At 40.9% G+C, this 23,139-nt stretch overlaps 1 protein-coding gene across 1 annotated transcript; it reads right to left on the reverse strand.

The window, feature by feature from the left end:
* Positions 1–1,628: 1,628 nt before the first annotated feature.
* On the reverse strand, positions 1,629–23,139 carry adss2 (adenylosuccinate synthase 2). The gene is made up of 13 exons (XM_084562317.1): positions 22,910–23,139; positions 15,464–15,566; positions 12,170–12,238; positions 12,012–12,062; positions 11,768–11,834; positions 8,326–8,433; positions 7,823–7,904; positions 7,609–7,735; positions 6,249–6,403; positions 5,686–5,810; positions 4,927–5,024; positions 4,524–4,673; positions 1,629–3,198 (listed from the first exon to the last, which is right to left on the reverse strand). Exons 1-13 carry the CDS (start codon positions 23,096–23,098, stop codon positions 3,146–3,148), a joined length of 1,377 nt encoding a protein of 458 aa, XP_084418443.1. The 5' UTR covers positions 23,099–23,139; the 3' UTR covers positions 1,629–3,145.

Raw genomic sequence — 23,139 nt, forward strand, 5'->3', positions numbered from 1 at the left:
GTTCTTTACATTTACATTGTCCCTGAAAAGCAAGATTAATAAAAATAAAAAAATAAAAACAAAACAGGGAGAAAATAATTTAAAGATTATTTGTATTATTTCCTCTGCAATACTGTTTTACTGTGAAACCATAGATATTGTTTTGGTTTGTGGGTAAATGCAGTAAATGAGTTTTAAAACCCAGAAATATAGATATATTTTCTCTGCTGTATTTATACATTTGTTAAGGCGTGTTCTTAAATAAATTAAAAAAAACATCAGGTGCGGCCAAAATGTTGGCAATAAAGTCATTATTGCTTCGTGTGCAGACAGTACAATGTTCAACAGTTCAGCAGGTTTCACCAGTTCATTAACAAATCGTGGCTCCGCAGAGCACACAGGCCTCATTTATTCGTCACACAAGGCCGAATATAAACTCTGTATAAACCACACATTTTGTGCGTCAGTAACCGAAATAATCTGTCCTTGTATTTGACAATCAAATGAATGAATTTCATTATTTTGTGTGTGCGTGAACTGGTTGTTCCTGTGAAAGGTGAAAATTATGTAAATGTCGAGACAGATGTGTGCAGTTGATAAGGATGTTTTCAGTTAATCCATCTGTGAAATATGTAAAATAAAAAGTGAAGAACAAACTCTCAGTTTGCTGGAGGTATAATGAAATGAGTTAAAGCATTTTTTGCTGGAGTGAATGAGCTTTTACTCTCAGGCCTTACTGGTAAACTACAGCCATTGACCTGTGACTTTTTAGCTGTGACAAGTCACAATGTCTGATGTGAAGACGGTCTGTTGCCAAAAAAGGCCCAAAATGTCATTAATGAAGCAAATATATTCATAAATCAAGAGCTCTAACATCGCTGCCAAGATGCTGCACCTTGAGGCTACAACGTAGCATGAGATTAGACAAGTTAGTTGGAGTTTTACTTTACACCTGGGAACGGAAAACACCGTTAGAGTCTTTAGTTTCTTTTAGTTTCAGTTAAGTAGCATGCAGGAAGTAGGTTACAAAGATAAAGTCATGACATGCTGGGGTGAGCGTGTGTCCTAACATATCTGCTCACTGCTGCTAAAACTAGCTAGCTAAGCTAAGCTTTGCTAAGCTAAAGCTAGTCATCTCCAGACTCCATCTCATTCAGTGTTTCTACAGTTCATACTTTGAATATTGGCTCTACCTATCAATATTATCCATTACTAGTCTCCCATGTATCATTTAATCATGTATATATGCTGACGTATGGATTTATCTGTCTTTTTGTTACCGTCTCTATTTTTTCAACCTAAGGAGGATGTCTTTGGGAGAACAGGGAGATGCTCTGCATGAACTTTATTTCAAGTTTCAGTGGAGAGCCCAGGATGTACCAGGATGAATACAACTTGGGAAGAATATGGACATACAGGTCCCAAATGTCAAATGTAAGGTCCAACAAAGCAAATAGTGATAAATAAAGCTCATTATTTCAGCCGTCGACGTACAAAAGCCAAATATTGCACCTATAAAGCAGTAGGTAAAAAATTCAGCAAACAACACCATTTTTAAGTTAATATCTGCGACCATACGTAGACTTTTGTCGAGTGCTTTCCTTGGATTATTTGAGCAGTTTCAGTGTAAAGAAACAGGACCAGAAACATGTTGTTAAAAATCCCCTTTTTAATGAATGTCCTGAGGTTTAGACTGTGAGTCACGTTTAGTTCACCAGAACAGATGGATCACATACCATACTACATAACCGATACTGACAAACAAGATTTTTTATTTCAAAAATGACATGTTTATAATTTAGTTGAATGCTTCCCATCACACCCGTCACCCATCGTGTTTATTGATTGTGTTTCTGAATAAAGCGCCCTAACATCCTCTGATTCTGACAAAGAAAATACATTCAGAGTGCAACTGGCTGCAAAAGAGAACAACAAAAAATAAAACACTGTGAAATAATAAGAATCTACAGCGCATTTAATGGACAATTAAATACCTTAAAACGGTCAACTTTATTTTAGTGACAAAGTCCTGATTAATCAGGCTGTCTGCAGATTATTAAATGGAAGCTCTGCTAATTTTACATGTTTCCTCTTTAGCTCTGGAGGAGACCAAAGTCTGCTCTAATGCTACATTCAAGTCAAAGTTACTTTATTCAGTTCCTGCAAGACGACCGGTGTTTAAAGTATTTCCAATCCACACACACATTTTTGATTGTTTTTCCCTTTTAACTCACCAACTCAAGTTCTGGATCTCTTCTCTTGAGTTGTTGGAGAATCTGAACAGAATATGTGCTCAAAGTGCAAATCAATCAACAGAATGTGAGTGAATAGATGTTCACCAACGTTAAGTCTCTGCACTGGTTTAACGGAAAACTCGTCTGCAAACATTAAATCTTAAAACAGTACAGAAAGAACTTATTTTTTTTTTCCATCATCAGCATTCAGTGGAAGCAACCGCAGGCAACAAGAAGATTAAAAGCTGATGTGTTGGTTAAGCGACAAGGCAATAAAACATCTGTCTGACGACGAGATCACAAACACACACACACACACAAAAAAAAGACAAAATCTTAAAGGATCCCTTTATCGTGTCAAGATGTGCCGAACACCTGGCAGAATAAAACATAAAGCAGATGAAGTCCAAAGCATCTAAAGTGCTGAGGTTAAAACTTTTAAACTGGTTTACACCTATCTGGCACAGCGCATTAAAATCACAGCATGGATTAACAGAAAATACACTTGATCAGACTTTGATAACCAGACGTCTGCTGGTAGCTCCTCAAGGCAGCCATCCTGCATCAGCCGTTTGCGTTTGTTGAGTCCGTTCCCTCTCTCAGACCTGATGGCGGCTGGTGTCGCTGGGCGTGTTGTTTAGTCTGAGACACTTATATCAACAACTAAACGAGGGACCTGTAATGCTGTCAGGGTTTGAAACTGTTAAAAATCCAGACGTTGGGAACCAGTCTGATGTGAGTCTGATCCAGAGAGGTCTGGACCAGACCTCATCTGATCTGATGGTACAGTAATAAAGCGTTAAGAACAGACATGATGGTCTCTGTCGGAGAGTTGAGACAGGTAGGTAGGCTGTGTGTGGGGGGGGAGGGAAGAAGGGTACAGTTGATTCACTGCTCTGCATCGTCTTTGCTGGAGTTTCTCCTTGTCCCGTCTAGAACAGCTGGATCATGGACTCCCTGGACTTTCCCACTCCGATCCATTTCACTGAGGAAACGACAAGCAGATGAAGGTGTTTATTTCTCACAGACTGAAAATGACAGATCCCTTAAGTATCTTCATCGCCCCCTGGTGGCTGGGTCCAGCAGAAACCTTTTCCCTAAAATGACTCCTGCCACATTAAGTACTCCTTGTGACATTACTGACACTGATCAGCCATAACAATATTGTGTAACACCCAAAACAGCCTCGACTTGTAGAGGCATGGACTCCTCTAGCCCTCTGAAGGTGTGCTGTGGTATCAACACGTTAATAGCAGATCCTTTAAGTCCTGCAAGTTACAAGGCGGGGCCTCCATCAACCTGACTTGTTTGTCTAGCAAATCCCAAAGAGATCAGGGGAAATTAGACGCCAAGTCAACGCCTTGAACTTGTTGCTGTGATCCTTAAACCTTTTCTGAATCATTTGGTTTGCAGCTACTGAGCCCTATATAAAACAAACTGTGATTCACTGTGTGATCTGACACATTTCTGTCAGGACCAGCATTAACTTTTTCCACTTTTCTTTTGTAACAACAGCAGCTTGTCTGTTTCATCAGACCACACAGACCATGCTTCACTCCCCACATGCATCAGTGACCCTTGGTTGTTCACCACTGGTCCTTCCTTGGACCATGTTTGATAGATACTGACCACTGCAGACTGGGAACAGCACACAAGAGCTGCAGTATTAGGAGATGATCTGACCCAGAGGTCTAGCCATCACATTTGGTCCTAGTCAAATCCTTCCACTTGACCATTTTTCCTGCTTCTGAATTAACTTTGAGGACAAAATGTTCGCTTTATACGTTCCACCAGCTGACATTAGCAGTGATAATGAGAATTTGTTTAGTTCTCATGGCAGCGGTCTTAATGTTGGCTGATTGGTGTATGTCCAAATGTTTGTTCTGTTACTTTTTATTTGAGATTTAAACTGTAATACAAAACAAGAAAAAGCATGGCAAAGAGATGGCTGTAGATAACAATGTTGTCCAGCAGATGGCGCTCTTAAAGTTACTACCTTACACCTGACACAGGCACATGCACAAAAACAAAGGAACAACTCAAAAAACATGAAAAACAGCACAAGGATTCCTAGATCCCAAACTGATCAAGTATCCGTGGGACGCACTGGAACAAGTCTGATCATTTGATAATCACACTTTTCTGACACCTGGTTAGACAAAATTATCCAGAACCCTAGATTTGAATCTGCCTTGGGGTTAAAAGCGATAGCACCTGGACATGGATGGTACGGATAACAAAAACATGTCAGAAAATCTAAGGTATAATTAAAAGGTTCATCAATCTATCAGTCAGTGGATTTAATCGTACCAGGCACTCCCACTTGCTCCTCAATGAAGTGGACGTATTTCTGGGCGTTCTCAGGCAGCTCCTCGAAGCTCCTCGTGGCCGACGTGTCGCTGTTCCAGCCGGGCAGCGTCTCGTATTGAACCTCCACACGCTGCAACACCTCCTGATTGGCTGGCACAAATCAATGAGAGGAGATACGGAGGAGGCTATTATCACACCATTTACAGGAGTCAGCGATCAAACCTCTTGTGACAAAAGATCGATATGTTCCTGCCTTGAAGCGGAGCGCTCTGCAAATAGTCACATAGATTGGAAGAAGAGGAAAAGCACCTCCTCCACTTCTCGATACGCTCTTGGTTTTGTGAGGACTAAAGGTACATTTTTGTTAGACAGACACTGCTGACACATTCACACATGGACTCACCTGGAAAGTGAGGTATAGTCTGGTCGTCAACTTTGTACGCTACGCCCACCTTGATCTCTTTGAACACGTCAAGTATGTCGAGTTTGGTGAGTGCTAAACTGAAAGAGAAGACGAACGTCGTTACAGCAACAACACAATACAATAGTTTATATATTTTTATAGAAAATTAACAATCACAGAAGAGTTATGTCCCTTTAGGGCCTGTTCAGACCTTGCAGTCAGATCCGATCTGGGGGATCCGATCACGTAAAAAAACAGGGATGCAATGAGATCGCATTTGAAAGATCCAATCTCTGACAACATTTGGAAGTGGTCTGGCCCATAAAGGAAAAAACACCGTAAGTGATGTTTGTTCATTAGTCATGAGAAGTTACATATTTCCTCAATCACCAGTGTCTTTATTTTCCTTTATTACTGGAGATTAAGGTACGTATGGAAACTTCCAGGCTTGGAGTTTTGAGCTAAAGTAAAATTTATTCTTTGTTTATATGAATTATCTATCAACCCAATGGATGCTAGTCCTCCTGGGCACATTTAAAAGTATTAACAATTAACAATAACTGCAGATATTATTATTTTAGACAAATAACCAAGAGGTAGCAGAATCAAGATGCATTAAGAGTGTTCAGACAGTTTTTGAATAGAGCATATAATAAGAATACTAATAATAAGTATTTCTTTCTTTCTAGTTCTTTAAAAATATAATTTTAGACAAAAAAAAAAGCATTTTAAAAAAAGCATAAAAATATCCGAACTCACGCGGTAAAGCCATTGATCATGTGCGCGTATTTGATAAGCACCAGATCCAGCCAGCCACATCGCCTCTTCCTGCCCGTGGTGACGCCCACCTCCTTCCCTCGGGTCTGAAGCAGATCTCCGATATCCTGAAAAAGGACAAGGTGAGCGCAGAAAGCCCTCCGTCTCCATTCTTCTGTTCTTTTTTTGGTTGCAAATGTTTAATGAGCTTCATGTCACCCAGCAGTCACAGAAGCTAAAAATATTCAACCATTAAAGCTTCAGGCTTCAGTGTCAGTCATAAGCAGGTGCATCAGGCTGATTTATTGACTTTAATAAATAAGTATAGCTAATTATTGGTGCAATGACGCAAAACGTCCTCTGGGGGGTGCTGCTTGACAACAAAGCTCCTCTGACACATTTTGAAGTACAAGTTTCAGTCACATCAAATCATTCCACTGGGTTTTGACTGGATGTGTACTACAGGCCCACTGTACTGTATATACTGCTGAATGTGTGACACAGGAAAAATATATTTAAATCCATATCTTCTGTTTTTTTTTTTGTCATGTTGTGTGTCCTCTTACGTTGCTCTGCTCTGAGGGGAAAGCGCCGATGCCCACCCTGGTGGTGTACGCCTTGACGACTCCGTAAACCTCGCCGACGTTCTGAGGTGGCATGCCGAGGCCTGTGCACACCCCCCCCACCGTGCAGTTGGACGACGTCACAAACGGGTACGTCCCTGCAAAGACACCAGGAGAGCTCATGTTAGTTTCCTTCATATGAGAGAAAAAGGTTGAACGAACTACGTCACTGGACACAAAATGGAAATGGAAATCTTTGTAAATTCTAGAGACTGTGAGTCTAATAACATGTTTGAAGAATATGTTAAGAATATGTCTGTCTTGGACTCTCTCCTGATTAGTTGAGAACTCTTCCACTCGTCGATTTATCACGGGACACTCCCCCTTCCAAGATAACCGCCATTGGATGTGTTCAACCTGTCTACCTAGCTGTGGTTGAGTTTGACTTGAGGCCAACTGGCTTCTTGTTATTCAGGCTCAGAGAGGCATTTTTACTGGTGTGTCTTCTGCGTAACCAGAACCGAGGATGTCCCTGAGGTGATAGTCACTGGCAGACTGATGTGAACATGGCAGTAAATTTATAAAAAAGGCACATTCAGCAGATACTTTCAACTACTGTAACAAAAGCAAACAAGGAACCAAACCTAGATGCAGGAAGTTGACCAAGTGGAGACGATAACAGTGCATAGAGCGAGCGCTGTGTAATCACAGGTTTGAAGTCAAGTGTATCCATCAGCAGTCATGTCCTCTACTAAGCGATGATGAAAAGAGATGCTCCAAACTTTCAAATAGGTTTTGTGACGCTTAGATGATATGGTGACATTTTCTAATCAAGTGTAGATACAGTCAGTCAGAACCGGAGGCTGCCTGGTTATCAGTGTGCTGGACACGGTGCCCTGATAGCTCCAGAGTCGTTGACAAGTCTGTTCTGTTTAGTCTGAAAAGAAAATACGATCGTCATGCTTTAAAAGGATCACCCTCAAGAGAATATTTCTGGATTGAAGATTTGTTGTAATTCTGACTGACAGACAGGCTAACACAAGGGGCCTTCGTGCTCATGCACAGGCAGGTGGCATTAAGTGGTTTTAACTTGTGAGCGTGCACGTCAAGCCCGGATGCCGCAGCATGTCAGTAACAGTTCAAACTTACCGTTGTGTCCCTAGTCTGAGCTCCAAGGAGGCTTTTGTAAAGAGCATCATAAAGCTTAAGTGTTTCTGTGCAACGCCACTCGGGTGCTGCAGATGCACCGATGAGCGCTTTGCAATCAGAAATGACATTTATTCCGAGCACAGGTTAGCAGAAATAACATTTAAATCTACAGAAACAAACACATTAACTGTGGTGGACACTGTGATTTACTGACCAAAGTCTATGTCCAGCAGTGCTGCGTTGGCTCCTTCCACCAGGATTTTCTTAGGAGGACCATGAAGAGCCTCGTACATGTAGTGCACACCGTCCCTCACCATGGGCTTGATGTGCTCCACGTAGTCCTGAAAAGAAAATTTTTACAAAATGGTGATGTAAAAAATTACAAACTAATGTTTGTAGAAATATTTTTCCTGTTTAGCTTTTATTACCTTTAACTTGACCAGCTCTCCTTCTATGTCAATCTCAAGGGTGGGGTACATAGCCTTGTACTGCTGGGCCAATACTTTATATCTGTAACAGTCAACAGTGAGTAATTCAAAATGATTTCTTCTGTCAGTCAGTCTACACACTGGGTTCAACATTTGACCGTTATTCAGCCATCATCCCTTGAATAAGGCAGAAAAATGCCTTTCTGCAAAATGCCTGAGGCAACTTGCCTCAGGCATTTTGCAAAAACGTCATCTGTTTTCCGCCCGAGTGCCTAGATTAATCTGCATTCTTTTCATCAAAGTAAGATAAAGTTCCTGAGTACCTAACTGTGTTACTGGAAATGTTCCTGTGCTCGAGGGGCAATAAAACCAAATATAAGTATGCGTGGTTGAACAACAGGAACTCTAGGACTAGGCTTTATCAAACATTACTCACAGACTCATCGTATAGCACTGAGCCTTTACCAGAAATGATATAACCTTGTAATACTGTTGGAACAAACCTTTCAGAGAACTGAGTGAAGTCCGCCAGCAAGTCACATATCCTGAGACCGCTACGTGCTGCCTTGGCCGAGTACACTGGACCGATCCCCTTCTTGGTCGTCCCGAGGCTGGGCAGGGCCAAGAGGGTAGGGAAGGAAAAACAAAATATAGTATTGATATGTATGCTTAGTCTACCGTCTTATAACAGTTCCAGACTTCATCATGTCATTCATACAGCTCCAGTGAAACTTTAAACACCTCCAGATCAAGTAGCTACCCAGGAAAAGTCTTAATGGAGGCAAACTGTAGATTGGGAAGTGTGTGTGAAAGTATGATGTGGAAAATTTCTTTGAAACTTCTAATCGTAAAACATGAAAGACAAAGAATGTCCAGATGTAAGGTATCTTCTAACACCAATGTATCACCTAAAATTCAGCGTTTACTGGCACAGACTACTCCCTTTATTTGAGACAGAAACTCGGACATGGACAATTCATGTCAACGCGTGCTTCTCAACTCTATTTAAAAGGAAAGCTTGTTACAGCAAAATTTGCTTATATGCAAACTAGAAACAGAAAAACGTCATCTGTGGTTACTGAGCGTGTAAAACATGTGGTATCCTTATCCAGTCACCGAGTGTGCAAAAGTGATAGGCAACATGTTTAAGCCAGCAGTGGAGGAAAGTTGGACGGTACAAAGCAATAAGTAATCTTAAGTTTCACAGTGAAATATTGATCAATCAGACCTCTTGAAAGCAATTATTTAATTGATACCATCCCAATCACTATTTAGCAGAACTACCAACAAACTCATCAACATCTGCAACCTATGTTTAGATACCGTTTTTGCACCTTTTATGTATATTTACAGTTTCTAATGTAAAATCACAGGTTTAAATAAGTAGTAACTACATCTATGTAACTATGTCAGACAAATGTGGAGGAATTAAAGAAACTAGTACCCCATATGTTTTCCTGGAAGATGTGACCGGGTTTTATAATAAGAACAGTTCAGAACAGTTATTCAGATCACACTAAAGTTAATAAAAGCTGTTGTGTTAGCACATGTGTAACTAAACTCCTGTGTCATGAGAACAGGCGCTGTGAATGAGTGATGAATCAAATTACATGAGTAATGATAAAATGTTTGAAAGCTTTAACGCAATCAGTTGAAACTGATTTGTAGAATCTCATTGTGTAAAAACAGGACACCAGTCAGTTTTATGGATATACTGTAGATTACCTGGATGACTGAGAAACTTGACAGATAATACATACTGTATTAACTTGTTCTTTGGTAAATGACCTGGTTCTATGATACCGGAAGGAACAGGGAGGAAACTAAATGTACATCATTCAATACATATGCGAGCTTTCAACATTTAGCTAAATACAGATTCAGAAAATTAACACCACATTTACAAAACACCTTATTTGGCTGCGGTGATGATTTATAAATCCGAAGTGTGTGACTGTGACAGCGTGACTTCCAGTAGAGCTCGTACTGCAGCGTGCCTGAGGATGCTGGAAATCCACAGAGCCTGACATAGCAATCTGCTGAAAGCCTATAATGACTGTGCCATTAAGGCACCCTAGTGAACATGCTCTCTCTATCTGTTGCACACACATGAGCTGGCTAGCTGGTAAAGGCAGCCCTGCTCTGAACAGAAATACACTGGGTCTCCCTTCAGCTTAGTATTCTGAATGCTCCTCAGGCTCGGCTTAACATTCCTCACATACGCCCCTATGGTTCACTGCCTGAGTGAAATGTGTGAACTTATCACAGAATAGATCAGGCTAATGTGCATTTACTACCTCAAATGCTTGTCTTTGGAAAAAGTAAAAATCTGACCCTGCTGGTTTACTCAGTTACTTGGAGATGATGTTCTGCTACTCTCTGCCTGTGGAAAAACAGCTCCAGGGCTGCCTTACCTTAAAATGAATTCCTCCTGATGTGATATGAACCAACAGATGACTCATTCTCAACTCAGGTACACACTAGTTATCCTCAGACGCCTGCTTTAGTTTATTACTACAGGAGGATTTATTGCAGTGATAACCCATCTTAAAGCAATAAATTGGTTTCTTTGAAGTGAGACTGTTGGCGTTACTTATCTATAGTTGCAGAGCAGAGCAACAGACTGCTTTGGACGAGGTCATCAGTACTATACATTTTAGCCATCTAAGATTTAAAGTGTAGACTGTAGACTATATTGAGAATATTTACCTTCAGCTTTTTCTGACTTGAAAAGGAAAATCAGCAAGTTTACTTTGCAGAATATGTGGAGCTCATTTCCCACAGCGTAACTTTGGTGTTTTAACATGTTAATTAGGATTATGACAAAAAAGTCACACAGCAAGCATTTGAGTGTAAATGGTTGTCTGTCTCTCTGCGTTAGCCCTGTGATAGACTAGCAACCTGTCCAGGGTGTACCCCGCCTCTCGCCCGATGGCAGCTGGGATAGGCTCCAGCGCCTCCGCGACCCTTCACAGGAACAAGCGGTTCCAGAAGATGAATGAATGAATGAAGTCACACAACAACACATGCAAACTAACAGATCTGGGCAGCAGGAGACCAGCAACTTCCATATTTTGCAAGGTAAATTTAGTCTTTGTCTGTGGAGTCTGGTGGTTTTGAAGAGAGTAATATTACTGACTTCTGTTCCCTCTCGTAAAAGGCAAACAGAGGGCAAGGTGATAACACTCCAAACATAGCGTACACGATTGTTTTTAGGTGGCTGAAATGTGTCAAGCTACTGTTTTTGGTCAAGACACGTGGGACATGAGGTGACATCGCGGTTGGCCTTCGTGGCCAGTAGTATTTTTGATTTTGGTTTGGTGTGTCCATGCAGACCATAATATGTATTTCATGAGGGAAATAAAGTGTCTTGCTATTCTTCTGCTAAAATCGTCCGCCATGTTCAAGATTAAGTCAGAGTCTGCACTTTGGTGATGAGTAGGTAGTGTACAGTCAGTTTTTAGAGCTTCTTTACTGAAAATAACGCTTTGAAAGGAGTGAACCAAAAGAGGCAAACATTTAGCAAATCATGCATTAATGTATGTTAACTGAGTGGTATGGGTAGAACAATGCTGGCTCAGTCACAACAGAGATAAATATCTCTTGGGAACAAGAATAACTTAAACTGTAAGCAATCCAAGCTACAGGACGGAAGAAGTAATGTTTTTTTAATGCATGACGTACTTTAGTTTTTGCAGTTTTCTTTACCCAACAGTGGATAATGAGACAAAACTGGACTGATAAGATTCAAGATAAGTTCATGAAAACTCCTTTCGCAGAACGATCTGATTTCTCCTTCCTGGTTTGTGACCCAAACGATGTGTGTGCGTGTGTGGTCTTGTTTGTTGTTTGGGGCATTTTTTTTCTGGGTAAGGGGCTAGTTTGTGTGTGTGTGGATGTGTGTGCGCGCGTGCAGCAGCCATTTTTAAACAACAGGTTTCTTACTTCTTGCCTGCTTGCTCTTGCCTCTGTTGTTCCTGAACGCCATCAACCGCTTGGTGGAAGTCAAACACTGCGGAGGAGGGAGAGAGGGAACACACACTCTCACGCACCTCAGAGAAAGCAGGGCTCCCACATCCACACACCCATACATACACACAAACACACACACACTTCTACGTGCGCACACTCTGACTTTCAGGCACACATTAAAATAAGGGAGGCCAGGGGTCAACCTGGGAGGACTCACCAATGTGTGCTCTGTCTGAGATGATCAACCTCTTCTCCCAGTCTTTTAGGCCTGCACGCACAAAAACACTTTAAGTCTCCACAATTAACATAAAAGCACATCCTTGTTCTCCTCCTGCCAGTTAGAAATATATATTTAAAAAAAAAAACACCACTTACTTTTTCCTTTGAGTTCATTTTTCGCTGCCTCTTCAAACAGGCCTGGAAGATGGATCACAACACCATTCCCTGAAGAAAAAAGGAAGTTAGTTTACAGTTTCTGATTAAACAGAACCACGCTGAGTTTGATGGCTGTGTCAATATGATTTACATCAGCAGTTCCAGCTGACCGCTTAGGAAAACAAAAACTACAACAAGTCTAACTGGAAAATCATCTAAGATCCTTTATCACATATTTCCTTTCCGAATTTCATTGTCGTTGGAGGAAGTACATTCTATATTCGTGCTTAAGTAAATCACCCATAAACACAAACTTACTATGTAGCATTTAACCGTTACTCACTTTGTTGTTACAATAGTAAGTTATTTTTTTGGTGGTTTGAAGAAAAACTTCAAAGAGCTTTTAACTGCCTTTGTTAGCCTTTGTTAGCCTTATGTCTTTTAAATACGTTAACATTACAAAACAGCAGCAAAATTGAACAAATTCAACAAAATTTCACATTTCATTTCTGTTTTTGAGGACAAACCTTGGCTTTAGTATTTAGTTTAAAATGTAAGAAACTGGAGTAGTATAAAAAAATGTGATCAGAACTGTCTACTCAAAGCCTTTGTACAACTGATAAACTTGGTCATGCAACCAGCCTAACTGTGATGTTAAGGGAAGTATGTCTACTCGATCTCAAGGGTATTCAAACAGATTGCTCAAATGATCTTGTAACTGGACTGCATTAAGAAGAGGAGGTAAGGTAATTACTTTGACCAAATTAAATGTAAGAAATGTGGACCAGGGCTATAGATCTACAAATTCTCTTTCAGTGACACCATGGGAACTAACGCAGATATAAACCACTTGTAGCTCAAGAAGCTGTAAAGACCTGAACACTGATTTTCTCACACTGAAGGGACATTGATAGTGTAATAAACAGAAACAAGTATCCTGTCTGTGATAGTAGTCAGTCGTATGAAACAACTAAACTAACCATGAGAACAAACCATCAGCGTCTCAGTGAACAATATGTTTATCTACAAGCGCCATCAAATAAGATTAATAGTGTTAAATGCTTATCTGCTGCTGCAAAATAAATCAAAATTTCTTTGCAAAAATTTTGAGTAGGTGTCAAAGGACCTAGAGCTCAAAGTATGACAGCTGTACAAGTAGTTTTCTATTCTTTTAGAGTCCTTGTGGTCAATATTAGCAGCACATTTGGTGCAAGGACATGGTACAAGAATATGCACCAACAGGTGTGCAATGTATGTTTACAAGGCTCTATCTGACACTAGAGGACGTCAACGTATGGCTGAAATGTTACTAACGCTGCCTTCATATGAAGCTCGTCAAGTTGTGGTTAGGACATTAGAAGTCAGGTACACAAAGTCCTTGGCAGTCAAATGGTCGCTTCAGCTGTAAGTCGTGAGAAGACTACTGATAGACAACTGTTGGCGTCTAGAAGCAACAGAAGCTAGCAAGCTAACGAGTGGCTAATGCAAATGCAAAGGTATAGCGGAAAGAGGGGGCCATTGGAGATATCATTATGTTATAATAAGAACCACTAAACTGTAATATATTAACTCACCATTAACTAACCATTATTTCTGTAAATGTCAGCAAACACGCCATATGAACAGTGCTTGTGGTATTCACAACTTTGTAAGTGGAAATTGTTTTGGTGTGGTCCCATAAGTTGTGATGTGTCTGCAGATATGTTGGAAGTGAATATGTTGTAATCTAGTTGTGTCGAGGTGTCTTTGTAATTTTATATGTCCCAGTAAAATACTGCTTTTACATTTTCTACACTGAGTAACACACAGTTTGTTAGGTTGCTAGCTGTTAGCCTCAGTGGCTTCTAGATGCAGCAGTTATCTCACCTTCCCATGTCACACCCACAAGTTCTCAAGTTACATTTGAAGGCAGCATATTTATTGTCATGATCAGAACTTAACAACTCAAGCACGCAATGTTTACCACCGTAGCATGTTGGCATGCTAACTCGCACAAAACACAGAACCGCCCGCACACCTTTAACATGTACAGCTGTGTGATCCATCAATATTTTATCATGGTTCTGCCTTTTCCTGTTTGATACATGACTCATTAATGCCACTCTGCAGGGTCTAATGATCAGGGAGCTCAGGGTTTTGAAAGTGTTTGGCCACAAACCAACGTATCGCAAACAACAAACTTTCCGCCTTGTGCTGTTGCTCGATGGAAAGCCGGGGGATCGTCAAAATGAGTGCAGTTCATCCCGGAAGGGGCACGAACGTCTGTGCCAAATTTCATGCCAAACTCACAACCACAAATGGTGGCGCAAGAGGAAACTGCTGACAACGTAAACGGCACATGTTGAGATATTTCCGTTGATAAGTGGAAACTCTGACCCGCTGATGGCACCAGAGGAAAAGTGGGAGGATTCATTGTCTAGTGGTCATGAATGTGTGTACTGGTGTGTGTCTGGACTAAAGCTGACTGACAGATACAGATACCAAAAAAGGAAGATATGCTTTATATTTACATTTTTCTGAAATAATAATTTCACAGCTTTTATTGAACAGTAGTGATAGAGAAAATGCCAACCACGACAACACAGAATAATACTTCTATCTAACAGTAGATAGATGACCGTGAATGTTTTAGTACCGCTGGACAATTTCGGTAAAAGCTTCCATCAAATTGAGTGTATAATTATAAATGCCTTGTGTCTTATAAATCTTGTCTTGAGAAGGAAACAGTCCACAAAATAGTTTTGAAACAAATGTGGAATAAAATTATATATAAATTTCTGCATTTCATGAGGTTAACTGTAATATCTGTCTGTTTTAATTATGAAAATCTAACAAGGATGAGATGAGTGTCACAGTTAACACACCATGCTGTAAGCCTCTCTGAGCGTTAAAGCCTGCAGGGAGGCAAAAATGTGTTATGTATCAAAGAGGAAAAATACTGAATTAAATATTGACAGATCATACAGTTGCACACGTAAAAGATGCTTGGAGGGTTAGGAGCCTTCAAAAAGAAGAAGAAGAAAAAAAAAGAGTAAGCCTCCATTAGCTAATGAAGTTACTGCAGATGAGTGGATGTGATGTATCCTGCAGTCTGGCTCTGAGTCAAGCTGATCACACTCACTGTAGCAGTCGTCAAAATGGAGGCTGTAACGGCAATAACGAGCTCCCGGCTAAAAGGGATCTCGATCAATTCACTGAGAAAACGTCGAGGAGCGACGATGGCCTTGAGAATGAGTGTAACTGTGTGTGTCTGTGTGTGTGTGTGTGGGTGTATTTTCACTGCGTAGTACACACCAATGAAGGCGGTGACCTTGGGGTTGATGATGCCGCTGGGTAGGAGGTGAAAGTCGTACTCCACCGAGTCGACCACCACCGTGTGTCCTGCGTTGTTGCCGCCCTGCGGAGAAGAAACGGAAACTGTAGAGGAGAGGCGAACACAAACACGAAGCCTAATGGAGGCTCTGCAACTTTGTTTTGATGAGCGGTAAGGCGGGATGAATAGTTTGGCGAGTAGCAACAAGCATCATACACAAACCACTAGTCGCTGTCTGTTAGTATGTGTGTGCTGTTGCTTAGAGACTTCTGCTCGCCGTGCACTCAGACCTCAATAAAGGTCTCGCTCTAGTGTAAACTTACGGACAAATGCAGGATAGGAAAAGTAACAAGGAATGCTGGGACATGTACATATACAACACATGGAGAAAAAACATCCTACATTAAATATACAACTCACTGCAGTTCATGTCCTCAAACTCCTGACTCAAGCAATAAACTCCTTTAAGCTCCTATAAGAGTCCTGTAGCTGAAAGAATAATGTGTTCTTTTACAACCGTCTATACAACAACTACTATAAAATGTGGTGATAAAAGTCAGATAACACTAAACAACTTGGCAGTCATTCACGCTTACGTGGTAAACATGCAGCTGAATCTAACAAACGTTCTGCACCAGTACTGGCCTTGAATGCTACCAGACCCGCATCGTCTGTTTAGTCAAAGAATTCGAAACTGCACAACCCACAACCTCAGTGTTTCATGTGATTTGCAGCCAATAGGGCAACAAACTCCTAACCCCCGAGCAGCAATGAGGAACAAGCAACAGAGCTCTGGTAAAATAATTTCTTTCTGACGCCACGCCACCAGATTTTTAAACTTCTTAAACCTTTAAACTTCGGCCAATGCAAGGGAACATCACCTGAGGCAACTTGCTAGGATTTGTGCAGCTCTCTCTGTAGCCACAAAAGAATTTAAACAAATGTATTTACGTGTAGTACTTCCCAACACCTGTAATCAATCCTTCATACGCAAAATTTAATACAAAATAATGAGCGTTAATACCTTCATTTATACCTATGGAGAATTACAAGGACTGACAAGTGAGAATAGTAGCAGTCCTGTGTAGAAACCAGTCATTGAACCTTTCAGTACTAAGCCTTGGCCTTACACTGATTTGGTTGCAACAGGAGAACACATGATTTGGTTAAAGTTTTCAGACTGGCAGACAATAAAGACTGTATTTAATCTTGCTATATTTAAATGTGCTGGCCAAATATTAATCTGGATGCAGCGTTCGGGCTTTCACATGACCGAACACAGCTGACTGCAAAGATCCAAATGCAAAACTGAACAGAGAGTCCTTGGATCAAAACGTCACAATCTGACCTGCTTTACTCCTCTCTGCTTTGAGAGCGCTAACTAAACGTAAAAAAATAAATGGAGGAAGGGTGTTTTTGTTGCTTTTTGTTGCTTTTTGCTGCGATAATAAGGCAGCTGCAGATCCATTTTTGCCTCTGCAGTTGCGTCACGGCTCACTACCTGAGATGCCAATTCAACTTAGTCAGCCCTGCCCTGGATGTGTTCCCGACGCTGTAGCCCGTGGATATAAATCAAGCAGGGCATGTGCTTTGACCACGTGGAGTTATTCCTGGCCACAGCAGGACCCTGAAGGTGGAGAGGGGGGATCAGATGGGGGGGCAGATGCCTCTCCTTTTTAGATGCTACTTTTACGATGCACCACCCGCCCCATCCCCCACAGAACCGAAGAACTCTGGGGATTCCTGCTGTCCCGTGATCGTCCTCTCATTTCCATCACGAGAAACTGAACTTTGGTCACCTGCTACTGTGCTGTGGCTGGTGCACTGGTGGGGTAGCGCCGATTTATCTAGTCATTTGCTATGGAATTGTCGCTCTAATAACTCTTTTGGAAAAGAGAAAGGAGTCGGGAAAAAACTTTATCTTATTGTTTGTATAAATGGATAAACATATATAAGCCCTTACGCCTTACACTTCTACTTTGGTATGTAAAGGCATCCACGGCGTATTATTCCTGCTGCAAATGTCTAATGCTGTGTCTAAACTTAAGGAGAACTGGCCACAAATCGTTTTCAAATGAAGCTACAAACTGATGCTCAGTCCTTCTCATTGTTTGATGGTCAGGACAATCAAACTGGACCTGGCTTCAACTTTTTTTTAGCCCTCCAATGAGAGTGTGATCACCGTACAAGTTTGCGACTCTAGTACATTTACCAGGGAGGACGACGTGACAACCTCAACATGCACTTGGACAACAACTCAGTGGCAACACAGCTGTTGCTGGTTTTGTGTAAGTTGGTTGTTGCTAACAAACAAGATTTGCACAGTTCATTATGGGTCGAACCTTAAAAACTACAACAGAGAGAAACCTGACAATCTCTTCCAGTGGTTGACCATCAGATGATTTAAAATTCAATCTGTCGAGTTTGGGCTTTGAGAGCTACTTCTTTTATTTAATACATCTTTAGTATGCGATAAAACAATATATTTTATGGTTACCAATATAACCTGCCCTTAGATACTGGATATTACTTTTCAATCATCAGCCGCCAATAACTTTGGTAAAATTCGTGGAAAAAAGTTTCAGTTCTGGCTTTAACTCTAAAGAAGCACAATGAATGAACTAACCTAACTTAAATGTTTCAACTAAGTTTTTATACATGATCTTTCATGTACTGGTCTTTTTCTGTAGTGACGTAAAATAGCTGTAAGTGTGATAACTAGGTCTCTAGCTAATATCAGACACTGACACAAGAGTAGTGTTTAACATTTGTCTCTAAGCAGCACAGCGTCAAGGTGAGTCCAGGAACCGCCTCTTGAATAGATTCAACGTCTCGTGTTCAAGCTGTGGTTGTGGAAACCACATGCGCTTTAGAAAAATAGTTGGACATGTAAACCGACACAAGACCGACTGTGACGTCACCCATGTCTCAACCAAAAGTCCACAAGTACTGCAAGCAGCTTGCACATACGTTCTGCATGAAAGGGAATAACCCTTCAATACCAGAATGTGGCAGTAGTCCATGTCATTCAAAAGAGCAAAGACAAAGAGCAACTATTAGCTGGGAGGCTAGGACGTGCCACAAACTGTACAGAGCTGGTCTCTCCTGTTGGTCTACAGTTTGTTCTTTCCAGATGATCACGTTGTTGTGAAAATATTTACGAATTTAAATATTTAGATGAGAATAAGACGTAAAACGAGAGGAGTATTCTTTGTGTGTCCTCCCATAAAGTTTATTTCATTACAAAAGTAAGATAAGAACACGACAACTGAGACATGCTTAGCATCTGCAGCTGAAATGTGGTGTTCCCTGTGGCTAATAAGGGTGTTGTCTCTTTAGTCCTCTTCAGGCACGTCTTCATGCACACCTCCTCAGGCATGGCAGATCAGAGCAATAAAAGCCACGAACCACCCAAAGACACCTGCACCACCACTGCAAGGCTAGTAGCAGTGCAGTGGTGGACGTAAAATGCCTTAGGCTTCGGTGTTTTCTTTGCTTTCCTCGCTTCTGTTTTTCCCCTCGTGCACCAGTTGGGTATGCTGATCAGCCACTGCAGATTCAACATGCTGAATCAGTTGACAAACTGCCAACAGGGGGCACCGACTAGTGCCAACTACGACCGCCAAAACAGTCACAGACACTCACTGATAGCCGTCACAGGCAAACAAGCTAAATTAAAATGAATGATTAGATAATATCTGCTACAGTACTCCACATCTGCACAATGTAAAGGATATGTAAGACTGGGTGGCTTTAGCTGCATTGTGATAGCTTCCTCCACTGAGATCAGATTTATTCACGGCTTTATTCTTGGGCACAACAAATGTTGGAGCACTGTGGTTTCTTTTTTTATTAAATACACATCAGATTAATTATAGATTTTGAAAGGTAAGACACATTATTAACCAGACTGATTCATGAACAAAGCCTGTGCTTTGCCTTTGTAGGCCTGTATACGGGTGTTTGACTTCATGTCATTTGATTTATAGCTAATCCTTTTAATGCACCGAGTTAGGTCTCAAAAGATCCCACCCATACAAACTGAACATCTACTGAAAGGGCTAACAAGTAACAAGGGCAACACTCTTTAGTTAGTCAACGACTTTAAGCAAACATTTCTGTTCTGTAGCAACCAAGTCCAGCGCATGTTACATGTGTATTGTGTGGTGTCACTGTATTTTCCATGGGCAAAATACAGTGACACCACACAATACACATGCAACATTGGCAGTGTATAAAACCTTACATTATAAAAACAACTGCTCTTTTTGGAAACTCTTTAAGCATGCTGAGCTTGTTTGTCGGCCCTTTGATCTGGCCGCCCCAAGCACTATGTAACTGTTTAATCCATAATGAGCAGAAAGAAGGTGTGAGCTGCTCAGGTATGTGCAGTATTTACTTGGTAAAGCAAGATGTGGATATATGATATTCCACAATAATTACCGGCAAACCTGCCATCAGTCTCATGAGACTTGTTTAGCTGAGACTCAGCGACACACCCCTCTATCCCCTGTAAACCAAACTGTGACTTCTAGGTTCTTAGAGGTGTGGGCTGTAAGGAACACCGAGCAGGACTGCTGGCAAAGCCTATTTTAAAAAAAGATCAACGCTATCTGCTCCAGTACTTCTCTGCTCACTCACACATCAGCAAGTGCCACCAACAGATCATATATATGAGGAGGACGCTCTGGATACCCCCCTCCCCCCCAACTAGAAAATAGTTTATTTTTACACATTTCCAGCTCTTGGCCCGGACGGCTGGAACAAGGAAGCTTCAACGATCAGGAGAATCCATGTTATGTCAACTTGGTATCAACAGAGACAATTAATAGATCTCTGAACTCCACAGTTATTCAGAGCAGTTGTAGGATTAACATGACTGGCTGCGAAGGAGCATGGTGTTGTTAAGCCTTTTTGATATCGACCAACATTTAATAGCAGAACAGAGAAATCACTTTCATTAAAACTGTTCTAAATCAAAATTCTTAGTCACGTTTCTTAATGATTGAAGTTTTTCCAGAAGTACACAAGACTAAAACTCTGAAAACATAACTTTGCAGAGGCTGTGTTTAGACCTAGATTTAAGAAAATTGGTAATCTCAGTAAATCTGCAGATTAGCCATTAAAAAAGTTAAAACTGCCACCCCTGCTGCCACGCTGCAAGTCTGGCTTAAACGACAGATTTGAAGACAAACATATTTAAATTCCTCAACTTAAGGTATGGAAAAAAAGTTTTAGATAAATCTTTATTAGTAAAATATGTCAAACAATACTCTACTCTGTTTTAGGTGAGGAGACTTAAAATGTAGTGAGGTTATCTGCATGTGGTGTAGGGTTTTAGCCAGTAATTAAACTGAAGTACAGGCAAGCTAAATACATTTTAGGAACTGCCTTTATTACATAGTGTGTCCACGAAAAGAGAAGTGATGAAAAATATCCACAACAGCTCATATTCTGCTTTTAATTCTTTAAGAATGTGTTTCGTCTCTGAAACAGATTCCTCTTAAGTTATGAAAGTAAAAGCAAAAACGCTGAACGTTGTGTGAACCTTTAAATATCAGATTTCACTCAACTTTCAACCTAATCACATTTTGTTAAAAGACTGAAACATACAGAAACATCATTGTCGTTCATTGTGAGATAAAGGACTATCTTATCTTAAGTGTCTTTCACTGCACTACATTAACAGAGACAGTGTGTCAACAGAAAACTGTGACAACTTGATGCCGACTCAAAAAAATAGGAAGTACTCCATGTTGTTGTTGTTGTAACGCAGACTCAAACTGAACCTAGCTGTGTGCTTTGCAATTGTTTTGTTGCCTGGACAATAACTACAGCAGTCCAAAACATAAAGTTATTACCATTTTAAGTCCAGACACATTGACTAAACTGTATTGTATGTTTACACACCACATACCAAATATGACCTGTCTCCTACTGGCTCTATACCAGAAGCTTTTTAAACATTTTAGTCAGGGACTCACTGCTCCCTCTACTGCATCCACTCACTATCATAACTACCATTATTCGTGGAGATCAAGGGCAATAATATTCCCAACATGTCGGGAGTAGAAACAGTGAGATAATGTGCTGACCAACACAAAATAACATCTTTTCACCTATAGGTGCTGCATGTGTACAGCACCGGTCATAATCTGTTGGAGAGGAGCCATTGAACACACATGGAGCATGTACTTAGTTGTGTTGTTTTGCGCCGCAGCCCCTCCCACCTAGTCGAAAGGTGGTGTAAATATGGTTTGTGTAGATATGTCCCAAGTTCATCCTGAAGGATATCAGGTGGATAATTCTGGCATTTATTTAAGAATACAGGTCAAACGCAAACTCAGATTTGACAAAATATCACACAAAACGTGGTTACATGTTCGTGTTTCCCTGCTGTTTTAAAACTTATCTGGTGGTGGACTCTAATACGTAGTATTGTGAATGTAATGAACAGGTAAAACCTTTATTTCATTCATTTATAATAGTTTAACTGGTTCACCAAGGTTAATGTAGCTAATGCTGCCTTCAAAACCCAGAAAAGACAACATTTAAACAACCACAATCAGGATACTGCCATTAAAATAAAGCCTGTTATAATATTAGCATGAAGCTAACTTCCATCTTTGTAATCAAAGCCAACAGCTGCAGAGCTCTGAGGCTCCAGAACTGGCTAGCTTTGACAACATCCCACCGTGAAGTGATGCACCTGGTCACTCCAGGTACCCCAGGATATCTTGTCATGTGCACGCGACAGGGTACAATTTATCACAACAGTAAAGGTCTGTGGTCTGTGGAGCCTAGCAGCTAGCAGGAATTCAAGGTGACATTAGCGAAAACAGTGACAGGACCACTCACTGGCTGAGATGTTCGTTAGCTAGCACATAGCCGTTAGCTTAATGAAAAATAATGATGCATTCACGTAATGTTAACATAATCGGGAAAAAGAAATTAGCGCCATTCATTCTAACTGTCAATGTGGTTAGCCTCGGTGCTAACTGTATCATCTAACCTGTTAACAGCCTATTCTTGTTGTGTTATTCATTTGTAACGTTTCTTTACAAAGTTAAACCAGAAATAATATATACACTATACACAATTAGAGTGAATTTAAGATTGTATTTGATGTAAACGAATTACTGGCAGTGTTGTATTTGCAACCAACAGTTTATTGACATGTTTGTAGTTTTGCAACAGGTGAGACATATCATAAACTGTCACATTAGGAAGACGTGAATGCTTCATTTTTTTCCTACTTGGATGCTCGTAATTACGATTTAAACGATATGATATGAACGCGCCGTGACACCTGATAACTGTCAACGTTGGTGAAGCGTTTTTTTTAGCTATCCTAACCGGTTACCTGCTGGGTTTCCGGTTAACTAGCTTAACCGGGAACGGACGCCTGACAAGAGGGGCTAACCTACCTGACATCTGCACACCATATCCGCGTCTTGTGCCAGTAGATCCACAACTTTTCCTTTCCCCTCGTCGCCCCATTGAGCCCCGAGCACCACGGTCACTTTGTTGCCAACGGACGGTCTCGGTGTCCGTTTCGTCGGGCTGTCGCTGCCGTTCGGGGCCACGGCGGCTTCCTGGCTCCCGCTTTCCGACATTTCTGTGTGTACTGTGCTGCACCAAAGACAGCAGTGAGGAC

Source organism: Chelon labrosus (genome assembly GCF_963514085.1).
Source record: "Chelon labrosus genome assembly, chromosome: 15".
In the NCBI taxonomy this organism is placed as follows: Eukaryota; Metazoa; Chordata; class Actinopteri; order Mugiliformes; family Mugilidae; genus Chelon; species Chelon labrosus.